The 23,025-nt window shown below is 39.9% G+C and overlaps 1 protein-coding gene across 3 annotated transcripts in view; it reads left to right on the forward strand.

Annotated features, from left to right (window-relative positions):
* Positions 1 to 1,908: 1,908 nt before the first annotated feature.
* Positions 1,909 to 23,025, forward strand: part of SRPK2 (SRSF protein kinase 2) — a 137,088-nt gene continuing 115,971 nt past the window's right edge. For 2 of the 3 annotated variants that reach the window (XM_048302413.1, XM_048302416.1), the window contains exons 1-2: positions 1,909 to 1,982; positions 2,082 to 2,160. In XM_048302413.1, the coding sequence (XP_048158370.1) occupies positions 1,967 to 1,982; positions 2,082 to 2,160 (95 nt within the window). In that variant the 5' untranslated portion in view covers positions 1,909 to 1,966. The remainder of the gene's footprint in view (positions 1,983 to 2,081; positions 2,161 to 23,025) is intronic. The other variant, XM_048302415.1, reaches the window with a different exon arrangement.

The following is a 23,025-nucleotide window of genomic DNA, read 5'->3' on the forward strand; positions in this document are numbered from 1 at the left end:
GTCCCAAAATATGTTTCCACTAGAATTGAATGAAATTGTGTGTGTAATATACACCCAGCTGGTCCTAACAATTCCTTTCTCTGTGTGCTGGCAGATTGTTCCCTTGTCCTGATTATGTTGTTGACTTTACGCTCGTGAGGGAAATTCCTTCCTGACTCCTGATCTGGTGGATTTATAATCCTGTTGATGTAAGCAAAGCTCCCTGTACTTATCTAAGACCCAATTGTCCAATAGTTCTACATATAAAACTCCTCTTAAAGTAAATAGAATGGCACACAAGTCGCTGAAAAGATGATCAGGACCCTGGTATGGTTTCTGCTCTAGAACCATAGCCACAAGATAACCTTAATGCAGCACTGCCCTGACAAAGAAAAAAAGCAAGTCTCACTGTTTTCTCCATCATCAGCTGCTTGTCTCTGTCATTCTCTACACAGGAACAAGTATTCATGCAGGCCCACAATTTACCCAGTGAAGTTAGAATTAGTCTGGAAACAATGAGTAAATACATAATCCGCTTTTTTAACTTTCAGCTATTATTAGTTTTCACGCACCTGAACTTTCTCGGCAGAAAGCCTTCAAAATTTCAATAAAGCCTTCTGTTACCTAACCTATCCCACTGAACTAAAAGGCTAACTACAGTAAGGGAGAAGTGTGACCTGCCAGTGTTGTGTATTACTGGCAGCAGAAATGTTTTTTTCCTGTGCACTTTTATGATGGAGGATGGGACACAGAAAATGTTTTGATTTAGAAATGCAGCTGGGATGTCTTATGAGAGCTGCAATTTAGAAACTTCATGGTCCTATTGTTTTCTGTTCACCAGGCTCTCTAGTCAGACAAAAAAGCAGTATACAGTGTAGTGCCTCCTTTTTGGGTTGTCTAGCTTTATCTTTCTGTGGCTCTCCCCTTCCTAAGCTGAACTAACCAGACCTAGGGATTCAATCTTCTGTCTAGATGAAATCTCAATGATCCAATTACTTAAGACCAGCAATTACTGCTAGTTCCCTTCACTCTCACAATGCCTTGACTGCAGCTGCTTTCAGGATCTTCATCCTTATGGATTCTTTGTGTGGCCATTTAGAGAGGTGGTTCTGCCTCAAATTTTAATGACCGTCCTGTTACCTTTCAGTTACTATGCCTTGGAATTCCAGTCCCACGTGAAGATAAGCCAGACAAGCCTCACACTTAGACTGGAGTTTAGGATATTTAACCAGATCATAGTTGGCCCCGGGTATTAAGGTAGAGATGGCACAAAATTTCAGTCATAACACTGTCAAGCATTGAGCCATGCTGCGCACAGTAAGCAAGAAGGGACAGCGTTCAGGGGGTCATTATTATGCCAAATCTGAGCAGTGTCTGATACTATGGACAACAAGATGCCGTTGGCAGGAAAAAACCAATTGCCAAGACTTGTCCGTCATGATAATCAAACAACTTAGGGAGAATCAGAATTAAGGAAATCTAATTTCCCTGGATTTGACCATGAGGTTAATTGGTTCTGGCATCTCACCCCACAAAGGTTTCGGGACAAGCTAAAGCTCATCTCGCCCCAGCTGCTGCCGTGGAGAGAACATGACGCCTCTCTCCTCTGCCCCTTGCCACAGCTCCCAACGTGGCACAGCAACAGGGCGGAGCGCTCCGCTACTCCGACCAGGACCCAAAACTTGGCAAAATTAATTCCGATTTCGCTCGACAGACCGACGAAGCTCCTGGACGGCGGCCGCGGAGCCGCTCCCGCCTCAGGTGCGCTCGCCCGCCGCCACCTGCCGCGCCGCGCCCCGCCCCGCCCGCGCCTTTCCGGCCGCGGCCCCGCCGGCGCGCCCGCGCCTGCGCAGCGGCGGCGCGGGGCGGCGGTGCCGATGCTGCCGGACGGTGCCCGGCGCGCGGTCGCGGCTGGCGGCGGGGCCGGGAGCGGGGCCGGGCGAGCCGGGGAGCGGCGCGCCCGCCGAGCAGCGCCCGGCGCGGGGCGATGAACTCGCGGAAAGGTACCGCGCTGTGCCGCCGGGCGGGAGCGGGGTGTGGGGGGGCTGCGCGGCAGCCGCCGCTGCTCACGCCGGCTCCCGTCTGTTCTGTTCTCCCGGCAGTGCTGGCCCTGCAGGCCCGCAGGCGGCGGCCCAAGCAGTCCGCGGCGGCCGGCAGGAGGGACAAGCACCTGGCGAAAAAGTGAGTACGGGGATCCCCGACCCGCCGGGACGGAGCCTCCCCCCGCGACCCCTCCGTTGTCTGTGCGTCCCTCGCGCGTCGCTCCCAGCGCCCCGCAACGCCCCTGCAGGCGGTCCCGGCTGCCCGGTCCCGCCGCCCGCGGGACACACGGCGGCTCCCTCGGCAGGGCACTGCACCCGCCCGGGCCCGGCCCTCCCACGGGGGATGTCGCCATCCCCAGCCCGGGTGCCGGGCTCAGCATCCTTCGGGCAGGGCCTCCCAGTGCCCCCGTGGGAACCCGCGCCAGGCGCTCCGGCTGCCGGCCTTGAGAACCCCCGGTTTGTCGGGGATCTGCCCAGCCCACGTGTTCCTCTTGATTCTCTCTCCAGTTCTCTCATCTTTGTGGTCTCGTTTCTCAGTGCTTTCTGTTCCGAGGTTTCTTTCTGCAGCATTGTCCCATCTATAGACAGTCCTTTTCTCATCCTCTTCGGTACCATCAGGCTATTTCCCCTTCCCATATGTGTCTAATCGTCAGTGATGCTGATATCCGTATCCCTTTGGTTTGTTTTAAGTCTCTGTTAATCTTACAGATAAGAACAGAAGTCGCTCTCTGTTTCCCCCTCCTTGTCTTCTGCTAGCTCTTCATGTTCTTGTCACTGTCAATTGATCTTTTTTCATTCTCATGATACTTGTTTTCACTGAACCCCATAGGAACATTCTTCCATCTCTATCGTGTTCACACTTTGCTCTTTCCTAGGACAGTGTGGCTTTGGACTATTTCATTTTTTCTCCTTGAAGGATTACATGCTTCTGTCACTAACTTTCACTGTGTTTTGTTCAGTGGGACTTTATTGGTGACTCATTAAGTTGCCAGTTGGCTCTTGTCTTTGTTTTGGTACTTGGGGATCTAGTCTACCTGCTTTGTTCTGACAGGGAAATATGTCCTGTTGTCACTCATTCCCCTCTCCTCCTAGTTCGTCAGTCTTAGAACTGGAAAGCAGTGTATGGTGGATGGATATATATGTGGTGGGGAGAGATGTTGCTATGTGCTATGGCAAATGATTCAAGGGGCAAGGTCTTTTTCTTTATGACTTCTATTGGAAGAAATAATAATATATCTCTGACCATGAAGTGTTTGGTTTGTTTTTTTTTTTCTAGTTACAATGAATGGGTGCTTTTTTCCCCTTTAAGATGGGTAAAAATAACATCGGACGAGGTGCTGGTGTAGCAGTGATCAGACTTCAACAGCTAACTTTCGTTCACATCCTGTTCCACTAGTGCTATTTCCTCCAGCATTGTGTAAAAGCTGTGTTATGCTTTCAGTTGTTTGAATTTGGAGTTACTGCAATGGAAACAAACAAATGTTATGTGCAAGATATGCAGTAATTGATTCCCTTGTTTCCAGAAACCTTTTGGAAATTCAGTTGGTAGTGTTACATGGATTTGTTTTTTGCCAGTTTGAAAATGGAAATAGGTTAAATTTCATTGTAGCTCTAGGTTCAGAGTTATTTTTGAAATTTTCAGTTAAGTCTTAACCACAAGGTTGTTAATAAACTTCTATTCTTAGGTGATAGAACATTTAATACACTTCTTAGTGGAGCTGCTTTGGGATGTTTTGCTGAATGAGTTTGTTAAAAGTTTGCTTTCACAGACGCTTAATAAGTACAGAACTGGTAGTCTTTGTTTTTGCTGAAGAAACTGGCTGCTGTTAAGTCGGGGTGCACAGTCAGGAGCTGGCCATTTGCCTTACTGAGTCGGCATTTCTAGATGCAATGCTCCAATCTGGTCAGTTGCCTCCTGAAACAAGTGGTTTTGCTGTAGTTGACAAGAGCCATCTTGTCAACTCTTCTGCTGCGTATGTTTTCCTCTGCAAACCACTTTTATGCTCTGGAGGCCTTCTACTCTGTTTTATGCTTCTATATGAAAGCAAAACTCCTTTCAAGTTTTTAAGTCTCCTTGCAAATAGTTGAGGCCCCCAAAGTAAAGCCAGTATCAGATATTCTTTCAGTATCTCTTTTGTCCTGTTCCTAGCCTTGCTTTAAATTCCACTGCTACAGCATATACTAGTGTTTTAGAGGAGTATGGTATCTGTGATGCACATCAAATGTACAGTATATGGAAATGAAAATATTGATTTGAGGGGTGGAGAATCTGTGGCATAAGTTCCTTGCAGTGAACTTGTTCACTACATGAAAATTGTGAATTAGTTTTGAATCCAACGCAGGTTTTTTAGGTTTTTGTTTTGTTTTCTTCTTCTTAACTGTGATTCTTAGGAACACTTTTCTCTGCCAGGTCATAGCTTCATGAAGTAACTTCCATTGATGCTGGTAACAATGTGCTTCAAAGGGAACTGCAGGAATCCTCCTGTAAAACTAGCTAGGAGAGTTATATCGTTTTGTTGCTTACTTGCAGGCTTTTGTTTGAAGAGTATTAGGATGATGACACAAGAAGAAAAAATTTTGGTACTCAGAATAGCTTTTTGTTTGTTATGACCTTATTTGCCAAAGAAGGCTGTGAGATTGGTCCTCAGTAGCTGCTCAGTGTTGACCCCCTAAGTCAGTGATGAGAACTGGTGGAGGTGAATCTGTATTTTTTTTGCAACAAGGTGGAAAAAAAAGAAAATAGAAGCTAAGTGTCTCATATTCTGAAGAGAAAGCACTTTGTCTTGAATCAAGACTATATCTATAGTTGCATGTAATAATAAAATTTACTTGATACGGCCTTACTTTGAAATCAAACATCCAGGCTATTGAAACAGAATATCTCACTGTATTAAGATAAGTTAGCACTTGATTTTGGTTATAATAGATGGACTTGCATGAAGTGTGTGCAAACTACTTATGTATTTTTTTAGCTGGATAAAAGATTAATCAAAATTGTTAATTTGGGTCCTCTGCAATTTATTTCTCCTTGAAGTGGAGGTCTGTGTTGAGAGAGGTCTGTGAAATAGTGATTTTAACAGATGCCTGAGTCTGCTCAGAGAGAGATAAACGTGCTTACAGACAGACAAGCCTGTTTACTGTCCTTCACTTAGTGCAAACAGATGGCCTCAGGTATATTACCTTTTGCGTTCAGCAGAATGGTAGGCTCTTTGTGTTCAGACTAGTGCTGCCTTCAACTGGGGTGAACTTCTACCTTGGATATTTTTTTTTTGCTTGACTTTATTTCTAAGTGAATATGACAAAAACCAGTTAGAGTTGTCCTCTTTAGCACGTCAACTGTACATTTTTATCCAAAGTTAAAGGAAAGCATTTTGTAAGTAAAAAAAAATCCAGATGATGGTGTGTGGACCTATGGCGAGAGGATTATGTGTGCTGCATATTTTGATAGAAATATATAAATCCAAATACAAAGACTGATTTTGGTTTTGTTTTTAAGCAGCACTTTAGAACAGGTGATATAGACCATGTGATACTACTTCGTAGTGGTGCAGTATATCCATGTTGGTTAACATGGGAAGTGCCAGATTTCTGTACTGTGAACTTCCAGATATCTAATTTCTTGAACCCACAAGTATTGTACAGCTATCAAGGTTTAGGATATATAACATTATTATGAAATCTTAAATGTGTAAAAGTAATTCACTGCTTTTGTTTGTTAGTGTTCCTCTACCACAGTGTTTTTCAGCCTCTTTCAGTAAGTTTCTTTTCTTAGAAGCAGCATCTATTAGGTAGTTCCTGTTCTCATGAGTATTGACTGAATATATTCTGGGCCCTGACCAAAGGCTACAGATGAAGCTCTTGGCCTTTCTATGTGAGAATGACCATAAACTCTCACAGTCTGCAGTGGTGTTGTATCTGCCCCTCAAGTGTAATGTTTCTGAAGTTGTTGGTTGGATTTTTCTTTTTCTTCTTGGGATGATTTACTGAAGAATGTCAGAGAAGCTAATGTTAAGTTTTTAAAAGCTTTTAAAGAGGAGGATTAGGAAAGATTCAGAAGGATAGAACCCAAAGTTATGCCAATATCTAATGAAAGCGAATGAGGTGACCTCAGTTATCTACAGAAGAAAGGGACAGGACTGATGAAAATGTAACTATATAGCAGTTGTATTCATAATTGATCCCTTCCCTTTTAGCAGTGATTGCTTTTGTTGTGATTCTACCAGATTGTTGTCTTTGCAATCTAACCTATAGTTTTATAATCAATAACTAATTCTGTTCTAATTGCCTATGGGGACTTTGGGAATGAGCAGTGTTCTACTAGGCTGCTTAAAAAAAATTAAAAATATTTTATTAATATCTGAAGAAACAAAAAAATTGTCTCTCTACCTGTCATTACAGCTCCCAGTATTTGTGTTTTTAAAGTACTGTGTCTCATCCTTCATATATTTGAAGTTACAGCCCTCACTTTCCAGTTTTCATAGCAAGACTTCTTTTTTTTTTCCCCTTCTCTACAACTCTTATCCTTGTTTTCTCATTTTTCACTTCTAATCTGTTAACAGTTACAGCACATGGTAAGTGTGAGAAGGATGGTCCTGTCTGAAGTTGGCAGAGCTTTGACAGCAGTCTTCTTGTGTCTGCTTTCTACCCCAGTAATACACCTTTTAGGATGAACTCTGCTTTTGGAAACTATTATGTTCGGATGGATTTCTGATAGTGTGCAGAAAGTATGTAGAGAAGTGGCTGGAAAAATAAGCCTGATATAATAAAGCACAAGTTACAGAACAGAATTGCAGCAGTCTGCATCTGAGCCTAAGGTAACTATAGAAGAAGTTTTTGTATTTAAAGGAAGATACTCTGAACAAGCTTTTTGGCTGGAAAAAGGTGGTCTAAGTTTCAAAGTGTACCTCTGTAAAGGTACTAACTTTTTTTGCATTTCTTGTGTACTTTTTTTATTTTAGGCTGTACATTGGGAAATCCTATGATTAAAATAGTGTGCATGTCTAAGTAACACATTCTGGTTTTATCCAGCAAAGCAGCTGGCAGACTTTTGACTTTTATATCGATGTCCTGCATAATGAAGTAATGTTCCGCTAAGGAAATGTCTCTGAATGTTAATGCTGAAGGAATCTTATCTTGAGCTTCTTGGTTAAAGGCAAACCACTGAATAGACTCTGGTGAAATAATGCTTCTTGACAGTATTGGTGCCTCACTGTTTTTCCTCAACAGAAGTTAGTCAATTAAAAGTCGATAATTTGAATGTAGGAGGTTAAAAGAATCAAGGGCTTCAGTTGCCCTGAGCTACTGTCAATGCTTAGTTTGCAGTTTTCTAAAATGCAAGGGAGTATTCTATAGTTAGGGGTCAATTATATTTTCCTATCCCTGAGGAAAAAAATTTTTATCTCTACTGTTCTTGTTGCAATGATAAAGGTCAGAGCTGTCTAGCTACAGCATATATACCTTATATTCTGATGTTAAAATCAGTTGTTTGTTATTTTTCAAACTGTATTAAAATTGTATTGGTTTCATATTCATGTTTCTAAAGAAAGCTCTCTTGGGATGTATTTCTTCCCTTTGCTTTGCTCTGCCTTTTCTTGTCTCATGTTTCACCCCAGTAATTTCTCTGTGTAATAATTGTTTGTCTCCTGCTTGGTACCCTCCTGTTGTTGCTCACCTGTATGTGATGTTATTCCTTTATCACAGACTGGGACATAGATGTTTGTACAGAATCACTATAGAAGAGGTTCTTAGGTAGCTGCTTGGAGCCTGGAGATGGGTGTGATGGAATTGCTGTTTCTGTGACTGGTTGCCTGAAAGGTTGGTATAAGGTGAGCAAATGCATGATTGAGGGGTATCTTCAAGAGAGAAGGTACAGTCAATAGAGAGGGTGACTCCTCCCTCTTCTAGAGTGGTTAGGAAAGAAACAATTCCATATTCCTTTCGTTGGTTGGGATTCATCCTGCTGCCAGGTGGGCAGTTACACAGGCTGCACCCACTCTGTGTGCTTTAAGGCAGCTGGTTTTATTCCTTTCTCCTGCCAGAGTGGTCACTTAGCACCTTTGGAATTTGAGATCATGTGCCCTGTAGAAATAAAACCATAGGACACTGAATCCTAGGAAAAGAAAGCATAAGTTATTAAAATCCACGTAGAAAGTAATTAAAAGAATGCCAGTTAAGTGCAGCTGAGACTTTAGTTAAGTAAGGTACTTAACTAAAAATGTAATAAATAAAGCCAACTTTTTTTAATGGCTATTTTAATGTTTGAAAGTTAAAGTTTTAAAATAAATAGTGTTTCTCTATAAATTGTGGTTTACATGTATGGTTGTTATGTAGTTCACATCTTCCTGTTTCAAAAAAGATTATGTAGAACTAAAAACTGCTCAAAGAAGGAGATAGTAAAGGTGATTGAGGATATTGGGCAGCTTAATTTATGACTAGTAGTTTTCAGATATGTAAAGCTGGTTAAGGAATGTTTTGATATGCCTGAAAAATCATTACAGGTATAGAAGGGGAAGAAGAAATAACTTGCCTTTATTCATTACAAAACAGTGAATGACTTCAGTGGAAAAAAACTCCAACCCAACTTCTTTTTGTACAGTACAAAAAGCAGAATGTGGCTTTGCAATATGTTGTAGAGTCCAAGTTACAGGTGGGTTTAAGAAGGATAAGACTGGTAACTAGAACCATTAGTTTTTAAGAATGCTATTGTCAGTGCAGTGTGATCTTCCAAGCCCCTGTTTGCTCAAGCCCTATCAAGTAAATTTGTCCTAATAGAGAGTGATCCACTTGTATACTCATCTCTAAGCATATGTTTCTGGCACCCACTGGTATAATACTGGCCTAGGTACTCGTTTGACCTAGATTAGTGTGGCAGCCCCTAGATTTTCAAGGCCACCTCTGTGGATCACTTGCAGCATCTGACAGTATGCACAAGCCTGACAGGATCTGTGAGCCTAGATCCAAGCAGGGTGATCTAATGTGTAGCACTTCTGTACCTGGCTCAAGAAGGAGCCGTAAAACTGGAGTTAGCTACTAAATCTGTACAGTCAATCAGTAGAGGTGTGTTTGAGAAGAGCTTTCATGCCCAAAACCAGTAAGGTAATGATGATGGTGGGGGAGGCTTTCCCGGGAGTGAAAAATAGTGAAGAAATGGGCATGCTTGAAATGCTACTTTCCTGTAGGCTTTGATGCCATCTGCAGGTCTGAGTTTGATGTCAAAATGAGCCTGGGATTGCTTTAAAGTTGTGAATCTAAGAATTCAGATTATTTCATCAGTAGCTGTGAAAAAGTAGCTCTATTTTAAGGTTTTGGTTCCCATGCTTATGTAATAGCTCAGTAGTTCACTCACTTGTGAAGTAAGAGTTAAGATGCCTGAGGAATTTCAAACTTCTTATTTCAACTTGCCATGTGCAAGTGTCAATCACAAGATAATAGGCCGTGCTAGGCTTCGGTGTGTAAGGGATGGCCAGTGGCTTTACCACCCTTCTGCAGAATAAATAAGAGCAACAGACTGATGGAGTTGGAAGGTGAGTGATGAAGAGGGAAGCGTTGCTATCAAGTTTCACTAATAAACAGGTATCAGCATGCTGCTTGACTGCTGCCAGGTAGCTCTGAGTTACAAAACAAACACATGGTGATTTGGTTAGAATGAGGCTGTATGGGTCATTAAATGATTTTTCTTTTTAGCACAGCGGTCCCAATTCATCATTTTTATGAAAGAGAGAGCCCTGAGGAGATCAGAGGCTTAAGCTTTCTTTCAAGTTCTCTTTCCTGGTGTCAGAAGGCACAGTATGACAGATCCCTTTTGCCAGAATCTATTCCCAGGTGAATGTTGTAAAGTGTCAGGGAAACCTGGATACAACCAGGAGCTTCATGGTACTATTAGGAGTTCTGGCTCAAAAGAATAAAATCATCTTAAATGCTTTTTCAGATACTATTATCCATTTACTTTTTTTTTTTAAGGTAGTCTATTGCTTGGGGTGACCCGTTTTGTATATTAGTAACATGGTGTCCAGCACATCTTGGTGTCCAAGTCCGTGATGCTGGTCCCTAGACATCTAATTAAATTCCACTCAGATGCTTAGAGCATTGCCTCTCTTTTTAATGTTAATTAGAGATTTTAATGTTTATTTTTTTGTTTCCCAGAAATGTTTGCTATATGGCAACATGTAAGTTAGATTGTGTCAACAGTGTTGAGAAGTTGACACACAGCGATTTCGGTATTTGCTTCCACACTGTGCATTTCATAGAGACACTCTTCAATCAGGAATGAACAGTTCTGGGAATTGAGCGCTTTGTGATGAACTCAGCAATGGTGCTGTGGGCAAACATAATTTGGGCACACCAGCCAGTCAAGGCTCTTGAAGAAGCTGGATGTGAAAGCACATGTGAGTCTCGAGTGGGCTCAAAATGTGAAATAGAGTGGCTCAAAATGTGAAATAGAGCTATAAAGAACTATGCTGAAGCTACCAGTATATTTTAGATCACCAGATACCTGTTACATAGCTACTTTGGTGTTTAGTATGGATCAGTTACTTTTAAGTGTTGTGTTCTCACTGCTAATCCAGGTTGCTTGTAAATCCGGAAAAAAACCAAGGTTGAAACTATATATTCCAAAAGACAATACCTATTTTTCTTCAATTGTCTAAAACAAGTGCTATTGAGAATTGATTTTTAGTTTATCTAAAAATGTTGCAATAAAGTTTGACAAATTTTCGACATATTGTATAAGAAACATGGTGCAGGAAATAAAAATATTTATCCTGTTTCTACAGTTGAAAAGTAGTATATTTGTATTCTCTAGTGTTTATTTCTGAAGCCAGAAAATCAGTTTTGTGTAATGAGAATATTTGTCTTGGGAATAAAGATGTTACCCTTTTAAAATAATCATTTTGATCTAATTTTTTGTTTCCAGAATGACTCTCAGTAGCTTGTGTCTCACAGGGTGCCATATCTTGTCCTAATTGTAGCATTATGAAAGCTTGAGATAAAGTTTAAGTAGATCAGACTCCTTCTCTTCCACTTGTACCTTCTCTGCAGTAGCAGCTTGTCTTAATCCTTGCCTTGTGCTTCGCCATGCCAGTGAATACAGAGAATTTTTAATAGCTGCAACTAAAAGGAATGTTAAAATAAACCACAGCTGAATACATATATTGAAACAAAACCACAGATTTATTTTGAAAGTTTTGCTGTTTTCATTACAGTTTTTTCTATACATCAGTGTGTGGGTTTACTGTATGTATCAGTGTCTAATGAGCAGAATTCATATTGTAGTTAAAATTCTAGGGCTCTCTTAATGGCTTTGTCTGATATTCTGCCTTTGCTAATGATGAAAAAGGAATGTGCTAACTTGTGGTCTATACATGTAAAAAGGAATAATTCACTCTCCTAATTGTGCTGCAATCTAAATCAAACAATTTGACATATTTGCATTGCTATGCTGTCTTCTTTCCCACTCTAAAACAATCAAAATTTTAGACAAGTACGTCAAGTAGTAAAGCAACTTTAAAAATAAAACTATGAAACTGTAAAAGAAGGTCCTCTTATGATGGTTTTAACACCAGAAAGTTAAGTGTCAGCAAATAATTATCTTTTCAGTTTATTTGTGAGATGCATAGATTGCTAAAAATCACTTTATGTGATTTCTTCAATAAGTGGGAATTTTTATGGAGGACATACATTTAAGTAGAAGAATGTGACTGAGGTTTTAAATCAGAAAGTGGCATTATATATGTGTTGACAGTGTCTCTCAAATCTATACAGTATGTGTTTAATTATGGCAAAAATAATGAAAATAATGCAAGAGTTAGCAAAAACTTAAAAAAGCAAACCAAACCACATGGGACCTCTGAGAGTTGTTTCTTAGCATCAGGACCTGATGGGCAAAGTGCAGAGAACGTGCTTGTCTTGTTAGTTTATTCAGAGTGTTTTTAAGACACAGCAATGTTAATATGCAAGGACAATGGAACTGAATGTGTGCCAGCTTCTTCCTAATTACAGTTCACAGTCCGAGGTATTAAGTTGAATTGAAACTGTGCATGGTTTAAATTACTATGTTAAGCTCTGAACTGTGGTGCACCAGATGCTGGTATGTTTGATTTAGCAATGATTGTTGCAAAGCAGCAATCTCCAGCAAGAAGAATCGTAATTCTCACAGTCTGCTTTTCAAACTTTTTCTCAGATTTTGTTCTGTAGTGTATTTCAATTTTGATGCTGTGAAATTTACATTGGTAATAAAGGAGTTGGTTTAAAATAATACTGCAAAGCTAAGACAAAGATTTTATTGCTTTTCAGTGCTTGTATCCTTAGCCAATTTTTTTTCTCCACAGTTTATGCCAATACATTATACTTCATATTTCACAGTTCATTTGCATTGGCATAAGTAATAAGCAATAGCTATGTATGTGTATGTACATAAAATACTGCCTTAACATAAGGAACTTAATTTGGGAGTCTTTAAATATCATTTAAACTCAGTAGATAAAGTCCCTTAGCACTCTACAGAGGTAATAGTCTCATAGCAGGGATGAAGTATGTAATCTCTTAGTGTTCCAGGAGAGGCTAAAAACCACAAAGTAGAAAAATTGGTCTCTTCTCACTTCTTTGCGTAGTATTATCACCTTTGTTCTTGGGTTTGCTTCTTGTGGTGTTCCCATCAATGTAGGATGATATTATAAATAAGTGAAATAAAAAGGAGCAATCTGCCTTGTTTTTAAGATAATATAATTTCCTTCAAACTGAATTATTACAGATCATGTGGAAATAAAACCTAATCAAGAATTAAAAGCATGTTCAACCCATTTCACAGCATAGAATTTAATTTTGGCTTTTATCAGCAGTGATGGAAAGCAGCAAAGCTGTGATTTGCTGCCAGTAAATAGAATATACCTAGAATATCAGAATGAAAAGTCAGTGAGCATATAGTGACATTGCCTTATCTTAGCAGATACACATGAATATAAAGGGGGGGTGTTTGGAGAAAGGAAATAGAAGACAGGGCAGAAGCCAGAGTCAGGGGACTATTGCTTTAGCAGAAGATGGAAAGACTGATGTACAATGTAGGGTGTCACTGATGGGGAAAAAATGTGCATGTACTCCAGTTAATGTGAGCAGGCACCCAAAATGCTCTAATAATTCTGGGAAAATTGGAAATGGAGACTTAGTGAGGTGAAGAGAGAATGTGTGTGTGTTTGTATGTATAAATAAAATGGCCTGCTATGTCCCCTCCTAGTAATGCATTGTCCTATTTAGAGGATGATACATTAATTCTGAACTCTTCTCTTTATGGAGGCTGGGAAGGAGGAATCCAGTGACCATTCCAGCTGTGTCCTTTCTCATCCTGAAGTTCTTCACTGTTTATCTCCCACGTTTGCAGCATGATCTGCACCCACCAGCTGCTGAGGTATTCTATTAATGCAGCTTGGACCTGTATTTCTGTGCAGGTTAAATAGCTGCTAATGGATTCATCTGTATCTGCCCTTCCAAATCTTGGAGTCTCTCCTCACTGCTTTGTTGCACAGCTTTCAGAGAGGTTGCTATAGTCTTAAAGGGCCAATCAAATAGTTATTGAGAGCTGAGTTACAGTGATATCAGCATTTGTTTCCAGTTGCTTACAGACAAAATGATACATACCCAAACTTTGTAGTACCTGCTCTTTCTCCAGTGCTATGCCTACTCTTCTGGGGTGGATGCTTTTATTTGGGAGAAGGGAGGGATATGGCCAGACATCAGCCTCCTGGCCCTGCTGAAAGGTCTGAGGTTGATGTTGGTAGCTTTTTACTCCTTATTCTGAAATCCACTTGAATAATTTTTATGTGATTCTACATGTTGTTTCTGTGCTGCCTTGTAAATCCATGTTACAATGTATGTGAAGCCATCCAGATTTACTATATAGTGGTGTATTTTACATCAGTTTGATGCCTGTTCTTTGTTCCTTCTGTGAGTGGTTTTGCCCAGCTCACAGGTTGCAGTTCTGCAGCCAGCAGCTGACCACTGGTGAGATGTTTGTAGCCCCAAGTCTCTGTATCATCCTGTCACTTTCTAGTCCTCTGCAGTGGCTCCAGGTCTTGAATGCTTGATACTGCATTTTATTCCAGCATCTTAAATGGTTATTTACACAGAATAATTATTATTGCTATATTATGTATAACAATGGCTGCTACACGCACAACTGTAAAAGGTGAAGCAACAGCTGAAACAAAGTAGGTAATAGTCCTTTGATCAGTGGGCTGTTTCTGTTCAATGCTAAAACAAATCTCCAGGCAGGCCAAATCTTCAGACAGAGAGTGGTAAGTCCCAAGGCTCACCTTAACGCAAAGTCTGTGGCCCATTACAAACAATGGCAGCAGTGTTTTTTATTGGCTCCATGGTCTTGCTTAGTGTGAACTGTGGTGAGCAGTCATCACTGTTCTCTGTTCAGGTAGCCTGGATGCAAATATGCTGAATACATAAAATTGCTGTTCTGGACTTGCATCTGCTCAGGTGATTTCAAAGCTGGCAAGAGGCAGTTAGGAAGTGACGAGGCATAAATTTAGTGTTGATCTGGTGATGGCTGAGTGAAGTGGCATTCTGGGCCTTTTTGCAGGAAGATGGATGATGTGGGAATTCAAAAGATGGTACTTAAATCAGCACATCTGAGAAAGTATTTGCAGAAAGTACAAGCAGAAATTTTATGAGGAAGGGAAGACCTATGAAGATTGGATCTTGTTGAAGTAGTATCTTTAAATATTGGTGGTTTGCAGAGTAGCTTTTGATTTATTTACATTTAACATGTAGTTATTCAGCACCTCATTAGAAAGCTGTTATTTCTTCTCACAATAGAACTTTTGTACCTGAAGTCATGAAAGAGGCTCTAAGGGCTTTGAGGTATAAGAAGACAAAACTATGTAGCATTGTGTATTGAATAAACATTTTAGCTAAATATTGAAAGGGCTTGAATGCATTTTCAAGGTATTATCTTCCTTCATTATAGAAATACTTAGTGTTCTAAAGTAGATCAGAAACATGGCAGCAAATAATGGAGAGATTCTTTGAGTATTTTAGAGAATGATATTATAAGCAAAAGACCTGGTCTGTGTATCTCCTCAAGGTTAAGGAAAAAAAAAAGCTTTTTTCTTTCCTGATTATGACATCAGTATAATTTTTATATAAAATGTGTAAAAAAAAAAAAGTGGAGTAATAACCAGTCTTTCTCTATGTGTATGTGAATATATATATTTGTGGGCTGTACTATAATAATGCCATTGGCCTTCTTGGCCACCTGAGCATGCACTGGTTGATGTTCAGCTGCTGTAGACCAGCACTCCCAGGTCCTTTTCCACTGGGCTGCTTTCCAGCCACTGCCTGAAGCCTGTACTGCTGCCTGGCCTTGTTGTGACCAAAGTGTAGGACCTGGCATTGGTCTTGTTGAACCTCATGCTGTAAAAAAAGCTTGGATGGATAGACACATGAAAATTATGTAGGTTTTTTTAAGCAGCAAGGTAAAAAGAAAGTCTTTGTCCATTAGAAATAGGGATGTAGAAGCAGAAAGGATGAAAATTACAGTCTTGTCAATTAGCTTTTACTAATGCTGCGTAATAAGCACCAATGTTTCCACAAGATACTGAAGATGGCTGTAGTCTGAACAGAGAGCAGGGTTATCTGTAACTGTAGGACTCTATTTTGTGTGTAGGTTTGGGTCACAATGAGCCTGTGTGTGCCTGGCTGGCCAAGAAGGCCAATGGCATCCTGGCTTGTACCAGCAATAGTGTGGCCATCAGGACCAGGCAGTGATTGTCTCTCTGTACTTGGCACTGGTGAGGCCACACCTTGAATCCTGTGTTCATTTTTTTTTCAGTGCCTCACTGTAAGAAGGACATTGAGGTGCTGGAACGAGTTCAGAGAAGGGAACAGAGCTGGGGAAGGGTCTGGAGCACAGGTCTGATGAGGAGCAGCTGAGGGAGCTGGGGGTGTTCAGCCGGAAGAAGAGGCTCCGGGGTGACCTTAATCACTCTCTACAACTGCCTGAAAGGAGGCTGCAGACAGGTGGGGGTTGGCTTCTCCCAGGGAACAAGTGACAGGACCAGAGGAAATGGCCTCAAGTTGCGCCAGGGGAGGCTTAGGTTGGGTATTAGGAGAAATGCCTTCACTGAAGGGGTGGTCAGATTGCCAAAGGAATGGGCTGCCCAGTGAAAGAATGGAATTAGCATCTGTGGAAGCGTTCAAAAGGCATGTGGATGTGGGCCTTAGTGACATGGTTTAGTGGTGAACATGGTGATGCTAGGTTAATGGTTCCAGCTGATGATCTGAAAGGTCTTTTCCAACCTAAACAATTTTGTTATATGAAATAGCAATGGAAAAGCTGCATAAATACTAAGAACTTCTTGTCTAGTTTTTAGTTTCTTTTACAACTAAAATGCACTTGCCAGCAGAAGTGTTTTGAAAGTTGGTTTCCCTTATATTAGGACTTGTTCTGCATTTTGTTTTCTGTATTTAGGGTACTCACATCACCTTGACGTGAAACGTACAACAACAGACCTACAGTAAACTGAATACCAGAGAGATGGGAAATATGTTCCTCTTCTCTATTTTGTATTCAAGAAATTAAAAAAAGTAATCTTTATAAATAATTTCAGAGGAGAAGTACCACTACGAAAATCTGTGTTTGGAGAGTTTTTCAATATTGCATTATTACATAACAAACCAAATGATTTTATGATGCTGTTTTATTCTGCCCATAGAAATAATTTTATTATAAGGAGTGTGTACTACCTTAGGCTTAGTTCTGTAAGTAGTCCTTGGGGATTTCCTTTGTTTTGGGTGGAAAGCACTATTAGATTTTTTTATACTGGTGAAATACTGTATCTGATGGGTTTTGGGAAACTTATTGTAGAAGTTGATGTTCTCCTGCTGGCTTTTATGATTATTTAATATTGTTGAAACAAGCCACTAGGTGGCAATATCAATTAAAAATTTTGCACGACGTGCAATTCAAGTTTTCATCTAAAATGGGGCACTAAGGAGTTTGATTAAAGTGAAAACATTACAATTTGTTGTATGCAAAATTTTCTTGATGTAGAGAGGAGGTGTTCTGCCAAAGCACTTGGTGTGGGTGATTGGTGACTGAGGACACCTGGGTGTATTTGCTTGGATAGAGAGGAAATGTGGTTTCCCCTTTTTGTATGTCTGCAATGTTTGTTAAACATTTGCAAAGGTGAACTATTATCATACTACTTCTTGATGAAACTTGTTTTAACCTACCAGTTAGAATCAGTTGGGTCGTATCAGTGTTACTTAAGAAACAAATCCTCACTGGTGTGAACATGAAACATTTAGAGCTAGTTAATTTAAAGTCAATACGAATTTACTTATGGCAAATTGGAGTGAATGAAATTATGAAATATTTAATTGTCTGTTACAAATAGACACTTATTAATGGATGTGCTGATTATATCTTTTTTGGTGTAGGTGCCGCTGCACTGCACAGCACACAGGCTGGGTTTGTATGTGAGAGAGAAGACTGAAGAGGCTTGTCATTAAATAGCTTGTGAGCGCAGCTTAGCACGTATAGAAACCATATCCCATGTCACAGGGCTTGTCTTATCAGAGGTGTCTGGTCCTTTTATTTAGATATGTATATCCTTTTTCAGGAAGATGCTTTTGCTGGTGTTTCTGCTCAGGAACTGTTCAAGCTCCTGTTTGGGTTATTACTTTGGTAATACATATAATGAAATTGCTGGAATGCAGTAACAGTGGCATTTCTGCTTCAGTGTGGTTTCACTGGAGCTCCTGTCTGCCTGCTCCATCCTGCCTGTACCACTCCACATGCATTTTTGGAACATCTGTGTAGTATGCTGTTCTCTTGTTAGGCTTTCTTCCTGGGTGCTTTAGTTTTTTGAGGTTTATTTCCAATGCTTTGGCTTGTCAGTAATGGGCATGTCAGTAACCGTGCTGTGACCATCAGGTATTTTTGAGGAGGTAGTGCTGTCTATTACTTTAATACTTGGTCTTTATTTTGTTAGGATTTATAATCATTTTATCAGGCAGTGGCTAGACAAACTAATTTATCTTGGAGTGATTCATATTTTGCCTTTCTCTGTTCTGTTTGTCTGCCGTGTAATTAGGGTTTTGCAGTGACTCTGCTTCTCAGTCCTTATGTCATGCAATTTTTCCTGATCTATTTCTGGTGTGGTTGATACAGCACAAGCATTCCCGTCAAGTGCTGCTTTTCAAGTGGTGTTGAGAAATCTTGATTTGGTGGTCTTTGTGCCCAGTGAATTCTGTCATAGATCAGACTGGACTGCTTGTTAGAGAGGTTGTGAGTGGTGCTTCCTAAAGTCTGTGGTAGTGTTTCAGTAAGTACGTGTCTAGTATATGACGTCTAGGCAATTAAGGATCATGCCCTTAAGGATTGGATTTTTTTGGGTTTTTTTATTTGCTTGTTTAAGTTTCTTTGCAGGTTTAACTTCAGATTCTTTTCTATTTTCTTTTTAAGATAAGTAATGACATCATACACGGTGGTATTGTCACTGTAACTTGGTTCTGTGCGTGTGCTGCCTCTGTAATTGCAGGCAGTTTAATCTTACTCTATTACAGTAGACATTCAAACACTACTGGGATAAAAGGAAAATCTTTCCAAAACTTTATTTTGTGGTAAGACCTATGCCTGTAGAGTCTGCTGCTATTAAGGTTTTATTAAGTTTAATAATTTATAATTTATACACTATGCTGTCAGAGGCTGTGTAGAAAGTGCCTCATGGTTATGGGCTGTCTTAGGCATAAGGATCAGTAAAGCCACGTCAATATTATATCTGGGATAACTGAGCAGGGAATGTAAATGCTAAAATTCACTTAGCAGGCAAAATGAGTTGGCAAATGCTGTTAGAGGTTTTTAGACTCTGTCCCAGAGTCCAGTGCAGACTTTCTTGCTGTTTTTCCTCTTTACTGGTATTCATTGTTGCATGTTTCTGTAGGTGAAGTATCCTGGTTATGTTTGAGGCCTGTGTTAAGTGCAAGGCAGAAACTTGCCTGTATTATACATTAGGGTGTATTGTCTGTGATTGTGTCAATTTTGAATCCTGGTGGTATTTCTTTTGCTACAAAGAAACATACTATAATTCTCTTAGCTGTCCTTTTTCTCAGGGCGTATTGTAGCAAGAAATAATGTTATGTCATTTCTGCTTAACAGTTTTTCTTCCATGTGTGGCATGTACTTTGCACAGCGTGTGTCCATGCCCACCTGGCATTCTTGTTCTGAGTGCTTTGCTTTCTGTGATGGTCTGGTGTCTGTGTTACCACAGGCTTACTGTATCTGAGTCTTTTCAAACGGGTCTCCTTTAACAGTTTTCTGACACTTTTCTGTGATTTTCTACCTTAGTGTTGCTCCCTTGCCTCTTCAGGCAGCTCCTGGTTTCTATAGGGACAAGGACAGCTGTGACACAACTTGAACATTCCTTGTACTTCAGTGTCTGTCATGCTTTCCTTGTTGTGATTTTTTTTTCTGATATTTTAATGGTCCTTCATTAGAATTTTCTTTTTCTACTGAGGAATCCCATTAAGAATGAGTCCTGAATGCCTTTGTTCTTATAAAAGCTGGGTCTTCTTTTACTGGTTTCAGCTGGGTTAATCACTAAGCAGGTCCCTGATCACATTTATATCTGAGAGAGCTTTTTTCCTTTGGAAACAAGAATCCTTGAATAAGTTAAAAAAAGGCAAAAACGTAGCAAAAGTCAACAGATGGACTGCTTGAACTACCTGACTCAGCAAGTATCCTATCAGGACTTGTGCTCTGTAGACAGTCCTGTGCATTTCTCTAAGGCCATCAGAAAGTGAGATGCTTTGAGGGATCTCTGGTTTTTTTGTCTGCCTCACATGCTGCAAATGCTTTAATTCCTTTAATTTAAGGCAATTGAAACATTTTTTTTGCAGTGCTTTCCAGTTTGAAGTTTATAGATTGCACATGCTTTTTTCCCCTATGCAAATAACAGTTTTGTTATTTTACCTTCTGCTTCTTAAAGGCAGAGTAAATTCTGTAGGTGTGCCCTTGGTTTCTGTCTCCCAGTGATCCAGCAAAGCAGTACCTGGTTTTGTGTCTAGCAGCAATACAGCCTTGGGGAGCAGGGATTGCAGGCAGCTTCTGCAGTGAGGGAGATGTGGCTCCTGGGGAGGAGGAGATCCTTGAAAGCAGTTGAACACTCAGCACCCATGCTAATTGATCTGTTGTTTCTTTAAAATCACCAGAAGTGTGTAAAAGAGTTCACTGCTTCTTCCTGTACCATACTGTTTGTGCTCAGGAGGTGCTACCAGTGTGTGTGTGTTTGTAGACCCTGAAATAAGAAGTGTTTCTGGTTCACCTGTGTTCTAGTGGCTCCTTAGTTGTGACCTGACAGGCAGGGAAAAATAATTTGCAGTGACTTTGCAGAACTACAATTAAACACAAAAGTTGACAGTGAGTTTTGGTGGTGGTCTGAGAAATTTTGGAGGATGGCAGTGGTCTTTGCTCCAAAATCATCTGAATCATCTGCTCCCTGTGTGGATTTTCATTCCTATTCAGTACTGCATGCTTTTGAGAAATGGGTTCAGCAAAGTATGGATCTATTTTTGATAGCTGCAATACAAAAAACATTTCTTTGCGTGTAGCAGAATTATTTTCCTTACTTGTTTTTTTACTTTGAAAAAGAAAAGCAAATGTAATGCAGTTTGGCTACAGGGCTCATTTTGTAAAATCCTGAATAAAAACTAAAATAGTGTTTCTATTGTGTTGAGTTTTCTCCTGTCTTAGACAAATTATCCACGTAGCCTAGGCCCAAGATCTTGTCTTGAAAGATAATCAAGTTATATGCTGCAGAATCTATTGTGTTCCCATTAAATTAAACTTTGTTTCCATGTGTGTCCCAAGTAATTATTTGTTTACAAGGTACATGTTGAATTTTACTTCATTTTTCATGCAATAAAAGGTGACTGCTCTGTCAAACATGAATGAAGTTTGACATATAAAGAGCTGTGTAAATGGTAAGTCATGTTTACAGGGTTAAAATTGAAATTTTAGCTGGCAAAGCAGCCAGCTATCTGTGGGCTTACGAACAATTTGAACATAAACACAAATGCAAATAGTAAAGGGAAGTCAGTCTCACAACCACAAAAAAAAAAAAAAAAGCTGCATCTTTTAGTACCCTTTAGTGCATTTTTTAAATTGGACCTTTTGTTTTTCTTTTTTTTTTCTTTATCCTCCCACAAAGGTTTGGCAGGTCTGTGGTAGCAAGCAGAATACTGGCCATCAGTCAGCTGCATGCTTGGGTTGACCTCTTTACTACTTTTGTTTGCATTGCATGACTGATAAAATCAGTCAAAAATGCACTATATAGAATGTTTTGCAGAATTAGGTATTTTGTAGTTTGTTACTAGGAGCATGGGGAGTATATAATAAAAATGCAACTGTCCTTGTAACTGCCATGATATAGTACACAGCCTGATTTTTTTCACTTTAAGAATGAGCAACTTAAGTAATGTGCTAGTCTGAGGTAGGTGAAAGGTCCCACCTGTTGTCCTGTTCAGATTTTCTGTGAGTTCTGTCCTCTTCTACAGTGAGGTTTTCTTTGAACAAAACTTTCGTTTTTATTCTTCAGCATAGAAATTACATTTGGCTTTGGTAGATTTAAGAGCCAGAGGACACTGGCTTATGCTTTTGTCTAGAATAGTCTGTGAAGTAAAAAGGGTCTCACATCTTTGTGCTGTGGTAGGTTTAAAATACAATTTTAATTTGCTTTAAACTGCATCAGCTAATGTAAGTAATCTCCACGTTAGCATGTTGAGGTGCTAAGATGAACTTTACATGCTAATAAATCCCTTGATGTGCATATAAATCAGTCCTAGACTGAAAATAGTAGCGAATGCTAAAATACCAATTTTTATAACTTCTAAGGACAGGTAATATTCCAGAGAAGTTGCGTGTTTCAAAATCTTCCAGGTACCCAACAGGCTTTGCAAGCGAGAACTTCTTCTAGCCTAGTCTTAAAACCAAATCAGGAGATCTGGGTCTCAAAGACAAACCATGAAAATGCATTGGAATTGCCTGCTGGGCAGGGAGTGCTGAATTAACACCTCTGGTTTGGGCAGGTGTCAGAGTTTTGCTGTCCTGTGTCAGGAAGGTGTATTTGAAGGGTGTTGGAGAAGCTTGCAGTAGCTGGAGTAAGAGAGTGGTGGGGAAAAAGGTTTTTAAATCATAGGAAATCAGGTTCTGGTTATTATGTAATTTGTTTATGACAGTGTTCTTGTGATTAGTTATTTCTGTAAGTATTTCTACCCACCCCATTGAATTTATTTAGTGAACATATGCAAAATCTCAATATTTTAACAATTAAAAAATACAATCCAAATTTATCTTAATAAATATTACTAAATGTGAAAATTAGTGTGGGAAGGAAGCTGGAAAGGGTACTTCCATCTTATTTAAATTGTGTAGCTGGTTAAATTTTTCCTAAAATCACCATAAATACTAATCAGAATTGTCATTAAGAAAAAACACTCCTGGACAACCTTGTTATTTCATTTCCTGCTGTGGATTTACCTTGTGCTGGAGAGGGAGCTATGCTGCTATGAAGATTTTTCTTGTGCTGTGCTGCTTTGGAAAATGGCTTTTGTGTTCTGCAAACCTGGAACTTGTGTCTGTGTGACTGTATTTGTGACTCACTGCCACGCTGTGCTGGAATGGCTGTAGAAAGCAAAGCTTATGGAAATCTCATCACTGTGGTTTTAAAACTGGAACTTTAAGCAAGAATTAGGTATTCCTATACTGCTTTATTTTGGTCTTTAGACTACAGGTCTATCTGCATATCTTAACTGCAGTGATCAGGAGTGTGGATATGGCTTTGAAGATGTGGTGTTTCAGGACAGCAATATGTGTTCTGGTCCACCAGGGTTATAATTTCAAAGAGCCGTGGTTATGAATTCTATGCTGTTCTTTAGTTTGTGTGGTATTATTTAACAATGCATTAAGAAGTGACTAGTGTGAGTGAAGCTAATATTGTGTTAT

The sequence above is a fragment of the Corvus hawaiiensis genome, chromosome 4 (genome assembly GCF_020740725.1).
Source record: "Corvus hawaiiensis isolate bCorHaw1 chromosome 4, bCorHaw1.pri.cur, whole genome shotgun sequence".
Taxonomy (NCBI): Eukaryota; Metazoa; Chordata; class Aves; order Passeriformes; family Corvidae; genus Corvus; species Corvus hawaiiensis.